At 42.0% G+C, this 8,985-nt stretch overlaps 1 protein-coding gene across 1 annotated transcript in view; it reads left to right on the top strand.

Moving 5' to 3' along the window:
* The window catches only part of LOC106875823 (excitatory amino acid transporter 1), a 269,880-nt gene that overhangs the window by 237,139 nt on the left and 23,756 nt on the right, over window positions 1-8,985 (top strand). The window contains exon 4 of the mRNA XM_052970833.1: window positions 1,301-1,481. Within this exon, the coding sequence (XP_052826793.1) occupies window positions 1,301-1,481 (181 nt within the window). The remainder of the gene's footprint in view (window positions 1-1,300; window positions 1,482-8,985) is intronic.

Raw genomic sequence — 8,985 nt, 5'->3', positions numbered from 1 at the left:
TATATATAACATCGGTGTCAAACCTCTTTATAAAATTTATAAATTTAAAACTTTGGATATATATATATATATATAAATATATATATATATATATATATAAAGTAATTCTCTAAGCATAGGGTATTGCAGTTGGCTACCTGACATAATTGTCGCTGTATCTACATTAGAAATTCTTCAGTGTTCGTCGTGTATATAGCAAATCGTGGCACTCCGTCGGTTACGACGACGAGGGTTCCAGTTGATCCGAGCAACGGAACAGTCTGCTCGTAAAATTAACGTGCAAGTCGCTGAGCACTCCACAGACACGTGTACCCTTAACGTATTTCTCGGTGAGATTCAGCGTGACACAGAGTTACAAGGCTGGCCCTTTGAAATTCGGGAACAACAGAAACAGGAAGAAAGAGTGAGAGACTTTCTGGTTAAAGAGTACAGCAGGGTTCGCCACCACGATCTGCCGGAGCCTCGTGGAGCTTTAGGTGTTTTTGCTCAATAAACACTCACAACGCCCGGTCTAGGAATCGAAACCTCGATCTTACGACCACGATTCCGCTGCCCTAACCACTGGGCCATTGCGCCTCCACATGTAACAAATAACAGAGACGGAAATGGAATACACCAGAGACTTTATTGCTCACAATGATCTTTCCAACCCATCCTGCATCAATCTCCAGTCATACAGCATCTCACCTTTGAGGGGTCCAAACGATCGTTGTGAGCAATGAAGTTTCTGATATATTTCATTTTCCGTCTCTATAATTTGTTATATAAAACATATATCTCTACATTGCTCAATGTATTATTTAGTCAGTACTAACTTGGAAGATGCCTGTTTCATTTTAATCTTATAAACGTAGATTATAAGCTACGTACATGTGTCATTCCGTAGTTATCACTAGCAATTATTTTCCGTGCCATGATTTTGCCGACTATTTTCAGTGCTTAAGACATCACAAATAGAGACAGACACTCCCCTGCCTCTTGCACTTTCAATCTGGTGGAACATCGAGGACGTGACAGCTAGAGCAAGAGTTGGCTGCGACAGCCCATGCTGTAGCAACATGAAGTGAAATACGTTTCTCAAGGAAACAACCTACTACACGGTCCAGGAAACGAACCCACGACCATAATCACTTGGCCACGTGCCTTTAAACACATACACATACGTGTGTGTGTGTGTGTGGAGATATATACGTGTGTGTGTGTGTGTGTATGTGGAGATATAGCCATGTGCGTGTGCGTAGGTGTGTATAAATGTGTGTACACATGCATATATAACGTCTGTATTGTGTTTCCTTTTCAGTGAAACAGGTGTACGTACCCAAGGCTGGCTCCACCGGACAAACCAACGTTCTGGGTGTTGTTGTATTCTCTGTATTGATGGGTGTCACCCTGGGCAGAATGGCCATCCGAGGTAAACCCTTACTGGATGTCTGTAATTGCATCAATGAAGCCACCATGAAATTATTTAAAATCTTCATCTGGTAAGTTGATTCTTCTCATCATTCATTATTATTTTACAATCTAAGGCGGTGAGCATGCAGAACCGTTTGCACGCCTGGAAAAGTACTTGGTGGCATATCGTTCTGAGTTCGAATTCCGCCGAGGTTGACTTCGTCTTTCTTCCTACCCAGGTCGATAAAATAAGTAGCAATTGAACAATAGGATCGGTGTAATCAACTTACCCCCTCATCCCCCAAATTGCGGGCCTTGTGCCAAAATTTGAAACCATTATTATTTTACAAACTAAGGCGTCGAGCTGAGAGAATCGTTGGATTGCTGGAGTAAATGCTCAGTGGCATTCCGCTCGGCGCTTATATTCTGCGTTCAAATCTCGCCGAAGTCGACTTCGCCTTTCATCTTTTTTGGGGTCGAATAAATAAGTACCAGTTACGCACTGGGGCTGATGTAATCGATTATCTCCTTCCTTGTGCCTATAGTAGAAACGTTTATTCTGCCGCGGTGGACGTTTCCTTTTATCCTTTCGGAGTCGATGAAATAAGTACCAGTTGTGCCCTGGGGTCGAAGTAATCGATTAGCGCTCCCCTCACTACAACAATTCTGGCCTTGTGCCTGTAATAGAAAATTATCTTATTGTCTGGTCACGTGGTGTATTTTATTCCCGCGGTGGTGCTGGGATGATGTTCGTGTTGGATAGTTGTAAGGTTCCTTGGTTATCTGTGTATCGAAGATATAAAAGATATATTCTTTTGTAAGACTGTAGAGTTTGGCTTGAAGGAAATTTGGCTGCTATTTCCTATTTCTTTATTGCCCACAAGGAGCTACACACAGAGGGGGCAAACAAGGACAGACAAACGGATTAAGTCGATTATATCGACCACAGTGCGTAACTGGTACTTATTTAATCGACCCCGAAAGGATGAAAAGTAAAGTCGACCTCAGCGGAATTTGAACTCAGAACGAAGCGGCAGACGAAATACCGCTAAGCATTTCTCCCGATGTGCCAACGTTTCTGCCAGCTCACTAGCTATTTCTAGCTAGTCCAATGCCCAGTTAGAAGCTCTGTCAATATTGCGTAGTGGCAGTATGTGTGATGGTGTGTTGGAGTGGTATGATGTAGTGATGTGATATAGTGGTGCAGTACAGCGATGTGATGTAGTGATGTTAAAAGGTTGATGCAAATGTAATATTACACTCCAGTGAAGTTGTTTTGGAGAGGAAAAAAAAGGAGGAAGATTTCACAAAACTAAGATCAAAGGGAAGTCTTTGAAAAACAATATGAGATTAGATATAAGATAAAAGTAGGATTTATTTGACAAATAACCTAAAACGTGTTATGTGGTATCGTATAACTGGTCTATATTTACCAACAACGAGGGGGCCTTACTTTGTCACTTGATCGGCAAGAGATGGTAGCTAAATCTACATCAGATCACTTCATACGGAAGGAAACGACCAGTCCGATTATGTAATCCTAAATAGATATGAAATATGTGTGGCCGAAATAGTTTTGGTCTTTGATCGTTGAACGTATTTTTGCTGAACCGAGGTCAACGACGTATGAAACTGTTACAATAAAAGTGTTACACAATGGCTTGCTGTGTAGTAACTGTTGGCACTCCGTCGCTTACGACGTCGAGGGTTCCAGTTGATCCGATCAACGGAACAGCCTGCTCGTGAAATTAACGTGTAAGTGGCTGAGCACTCCACAGACACGTGTACCCTTAACGTAGTTCTCGGGGAGATTCAGCGTGACACAGTGTGACAAGGCTGACCCTTTGAATTACAGGCACAACAGAAACAAGAAGTAAGAGTGAGAGAAAGTTGTGGTGGAAGAGTACAGCAGGGTTCGCCACCATCCGCTGCTGGAGCCTCGTGGAGCTTTAGGTGTTTTCGCTCAATAAACACTCACAACGCCCGGTCTGGGAATCGAAACCGCGATCCTATGACCGCAAGTCCACTGCCCTAACCACTGGGCCATTGCGTACCCGTAACGTAATTCTCAGGGAGATTCGGCGAGAACATAATGTGACAAGGCTGACCCTTAAAATGTCTTGCTCAAAGACACAACGCACCACCTGGAATCGAATACACCAACTTACGATTGTGAGCCGAACCCCTGAACACAAAGCCATGCGTCTTCACTAACCTAATGTCTAACAATGAAAGGTTGTTGTTGGCCTCCTTTTGTCTCGGGAGACAATGGAGTTGCGCATAAACCAATCCAGTCTGGTTTTTACATTTCAGGTCCTCTCTAGTTTTGCGCTGGCCTGGGCTAGATGTAAGAAAATCCTGGGAAGCCAAATCATCAGGATACCTCTCTCGACCTTGCTGACGTAGTCCAAGGGGTGCTGAGCATTTTGTTTGGCACCATCGTGGTTGCAGGAGCTGCCGGAAGAGTGTCGAGTTGAACACTAACCGCCTATGGGGCTACACTCCGCATTTCTGTGAAGGTTGTCTCCTTTTCGTAACCCTGAATAAGGGCCCATACCAAGTACTATCAGCCGGAGCCAGCTGAGCCCGGGACTCGTGTCAGGCAGGGTCGTCACTCCCTGAAGTAGTGAAGAAAATCGCTACCCACTACCTATAATGAAAGGTGTAACACATTTTTATGGCCTTACAAAATAGAAAGTTAAGATTCATATGTTGCTTAAAGTAGAATCGTAAGAAATTTGTAACTGGAGTACAATAAATACTGCGTAGAAGGTAAGAGAATGAGAATCACAGTTGCTGCTCACACGAAATATAGTTCCTCGGGAACTGTTACGATGAAGATGAGTAATAATGTTTATGCGCATTTGTAGTTTTTGCACGGAGTGTGTCAAATATACTGTAAATGTGCAGCTATTATTGCATGAGCTAATATTGCTGTTTCTTGATAACCTTCAGATGATTTATGTAATCTGTTTACAAGATCATGTACCCATGAGTAAATATGCGTGTATTTTGGAAGTATTGAATGCATATACATGTACAACATATGTGAAATTATGTAAAGCGATTATTGAAGGAAATAACGAGTGAGTCATTGACTACAACATTTTGTGCATATCAAAAGTAATCAAACCTGTATAATATTTGGGGAGTGATCAATATGGTATTTTGGAAATTATATTTAAATCTTCATACTCACATTAACTATTATCATGTTCATTTTTCATCCATAGCTCCGTCATTATTGATGGTTCGTGCTACTCTAGTAGCTACATAAATAATTCCGTTTACGGATATAGTAAGAATAAATTACAAGACACACCTAACGGAATAAACCAACGATAATTCCAGCCAAGACCACCCTGTCGTTTTAAGAGAATCGAAGAACTTATTATTCCTCTTTATGGGGTTAGTTTCTTAGTTTTCTCCGTGCCATGAAGCACATAATGCCACAACATGATTTCTCCAACCAGCTCCGTTTTTTTTTTCCGTGTCCTGATTTCATTCCAGCTGGTCTAGCCTTCTCGTCTCCTTGTTAAGGGTTCTTCCCCTTTCAAGGCGCTTTGCTGCTCTTTTCCCTCCTCAGGCCGCCACTTTAATGCCACCATACAATCACTTTCTCGATCTTGTCTGAGGATATGTCCGATCCCATCCAGCATCTGATTTTTATTTCGTCACTGATCCTGTTGATACCCGTTGTCGTCTCAATTGAGTAATTTCGGCCACAACGTCGAAGAATTTATTTACTCGAGGCGACAGTTAAGAAAGGTAACGCAGGATATAAAGAACAGAATATCGAAAACCCGGAGAGCGTTCTACAATCTAACAAATGTACAGAGAAGCAAAAACGAAGCTGAAACTTCAAGACATTGGTCTGACTCGTATTACTTTACACACCTGAAAACTGAAAGGTGACAAAAAAATGGAAGAAAAAGCAATGAAGTCTTCTTTATGAGGTGTAGCAGTATAATTCAAGCGAAATGTAACTGATATTTTCACCAGGTCGAGCAAGTATGTAGAAAATCCAAAGCTAACTCGCGGTCTACCTTGTTGTTTCAGAACGGCTTTGTGTGAGTAATCTACTCCCTTCTCGGTTGAGGGAGACACTTCCTTCGTTGGAGTAGGCGCTCCTTACGGGATGCAAAACTTTTTTCCTGCAAGAGTTCCGGACCCCAGTAATGAACTCATTTGCATACAGCCAATCAGAGCTCACCTTGAGCTTGTTGTCAAGTTAACAAATATTGGCATTCAAAATGGCGATCTCTGATTGCCAAGTGAATCTTGTATTGTGCTCTCAAAACACAAATAACAACGCAGAGGCAACTGTGGTTGAAACAAGAACAAGAACAACAAGCATTATTAAGAGAGAAAAGAAGCATGGTCATTCCTTACCCAAGTGACCTTATCTTATTGCCCATCACTTGTTATGCGCTCATAAATTAGTTTGATAGTTGAGCTCTGATTGGCTGTATGCAAATGAGTTCATAACTTGGGTCTGTGTGATAAAACCTTTGTGACACAGATATGGGGTCTGGAACTCTCGTGGGAAAAAATATCTTGCCTCCGGGATAGGTGCTCTCCTGTTGAGGAGGTAATACCCGCCTTGTTGGGTTGGTGACCCTCGCTGTAAGAGTTAGTGACCCACGCTGTAGACGTTACTGAATTAAGAAACGAAAAGACACAATATATGGAAACTACCAAAAAAAAGGATTTTCACACAGGAAAGCTGGATGTAACACAACAGGGATATAACACACTCGGAGTATGGCACGGTAGGACTGTGAGAACGCGGAGATGTAACACAGCAGGAATGCAACACAGAGTAGGTGTGACATGGCAGAGAAGACGTGACCTTGCACATCTGATGTCACAACATATCTGTCACAAAGGTTTTATCACACAATAGAAGACGGCTAACATGACTGCAGATCAATAAAGCAGAGATGCTGCAAGAGCTGTTGCTGCTGCTGCTGCTGCATATGATGATAATGGTAAAGACAATGACAGTGGCATTCGACAATTGTACTGTTCTGGTGGTGGTGGGTGTGGAGTTTATGATGTTAATGATGCTACTGATGATGAAGGTGGTGATGATGATGATAGCGAAGATGGCGACGACGACGACACAATCAATCAGTGGGGAAAAGGAGAGAAGTGATGTTTCAGCAGGACACACACACACACGCACACGCACACGCACACGCACACACGCACACACGCACGCGCGCGCACTCACTCACAGCATTGTCATACGGTTGGTCCACTGAATGTCACGTGATCACATGACATTCCTTTAAGGCGGGAAGAAAGGCAAAAACATTTAAAAAAAAATATTTTGTTCTTATTTCTTCATTTGCTTGGAAAGAAAAACAAAACAAAAGAAAAAGCAATAATAATAATAATAATAATAAAAAACAAGGAAAAAGAAGAGAGGGAGAAGGGGAAAGGATTTTTATTTATTTATATATTTATTTTTGTTTTGTTTTCTATTTTCTTTCCTTTCACGTTGAATAACAAACTCTCTCATCCATTTCATTGATAGCTGCAGCGAAAGACGAATGTACGCTTAATCAAAATTAACTGCAGCCTCATGAATCAATCACAAGCACCACCACCACCACCACTACCACCACCGCCACTATCCTTACTACCACCACAGCCACACTAACAGCATAGTCATCATACTTACCATCATCACCACCACCACCACTACCATCCTTAATACAACCACCACTACCAAAACACTACCACCATCACTACCACTGTTTTTACCACGATCACCACTACCATCCTTACTACAACCACCACTACCAAAACACTACCACCATCACCACCACTGTTTTTACCACGACCACCACGACCACTATCCTTACCACGACCATCACTACCACAACACTATCGACACCACTACCACCAACTCAGTCACCATCACCCTTACCACGACCACCTCTACTAAAAATCTATAACCACCGTTCTTACCACGACCTCTATCATTCTTATCATGACTACCACTGCCAAAACACTACCACCATCACCACCATCCTTACCACGACCACCACTATCGAAAATCTACAATCACCGTTCTTACCACGACCTCCACCATTCTTACCTTAACCACCGCAACCAAAACACCACTACTATCACAAACCTACAACCACCGTTCTTACCACGGCCTATACTATTCTTACCATGACCACCACTACGGAAACACTACCACCACCATCGCTACCACTACAGTCACAACCACCACCACCGTCCTTCCCACCACTACCATTGTACTTAACAAGGCAACACCACCATAGCAACAACACTATCACTACCACCACTGTCGCCGTCAGAACATCATTACCACTACTACCATCTCTTCTACAACAACAACAACAACACTACACCACTACAAACTTGTGACATACACCCCGTTAAACCACTTTCTGCACATAGTCTGTACTGCCAAACTTGCCACCACTATACCTACCACAATGCCATCAACATACTACCACAACACTACTACTGCTATACCGCTAACAGCCACAATACCACCACCAGCATCACCAACACCACTTAAACTGCCACATGCACACCTCAATTTACTTCCCCCTCCTCACATCATCACCATTGCCCATTTTCTCATTACTAACACCATACCACTATTACTACTACTACTACTACTACTGTCATTGCCGCAACAACAAACATTCCACCACTTCAGGTGGGAGGGGGTGCGGAAAGACATTACTGAAATACCATTCCAATTGAACAGTTATTTCGATCGATATTGCCAAGAGAAATATAGAAAGAGAGAGAGAGAGAGAGAGAGAGAGAGAGAGAGAGAGAGAGAGAGAGAGAGAGAGAGAGAGAGAGAGAGAGAGAGAGAGAAAAGAAAAAAGAACCGAAAATGTCATCAGAGGCTTCGGGATTGTGACGGCGACGCCGAAGAACATCTTTATTGCAACTATTGTTATTAGTGGTAATATTGTTATTTTATTAAAATGGAGAAAATTATTATGATAATAATGTTGGGTATCGTTATGAATACAATTATTATTATTATTATTATTATTATTATAATTATTATTATCACCATGATCCTTCTTATTCAGTAGCAATCAATCATTCAAACTTTATTTGCGATCATTCCCCCCTCTGTCTGTCTGTCTGTCTGTCTGTCTGTCTGTCTGTCTGTCTGTCTGTCTGTCTGTCTGTCTGTCTGTCTGTCTGTCTGTCTGTCTGTGTCTCTCTCTCTCTCTCTCTTTCTGTCTCTCTCCATCCCATTGTTCTCTCTACCTCTTGTATTCTCTACACCCTCTCCCAAACACCTCATATGCACTGTGTATACACCCACTAACATGCATACATATATCCATACACATACATACATACACACATATATATTTATTTATTTATCAGTTCGTAAATCTGAACTGTTATTAGTTAATAATTGACGAGCGAATGGGTCTGAAAGAAACGGTGAATGAGAGAGAGAGAGAGAGAGAGAGAGAGAGAGAGAGAGAGAGAGAGAGAGAGAGACACAAAGAGTTAGTAAATAACTGAGTGTCAGAGAGATAGATAGATAGATAGATAGATAGATAGATA

This window comes from Octopus bimaculoides, chromosome 9, assembly GCF_001194135.2.
Source record: "Octopus bimaculoides isolate UCB-OBI-ISO-001 chromosome 9, ASM119413v2, whole genome shotgun sequence".
Lineage (NCBI taxonomy): Eukaryota > Metazoa > Mollusca > Cephalopoda > Octopoda > Octopodidae > Octopus > Octopus bimaculoides.
This window is presented reverse-complemented; position numbering and strand designations above follow the sequence as displayed.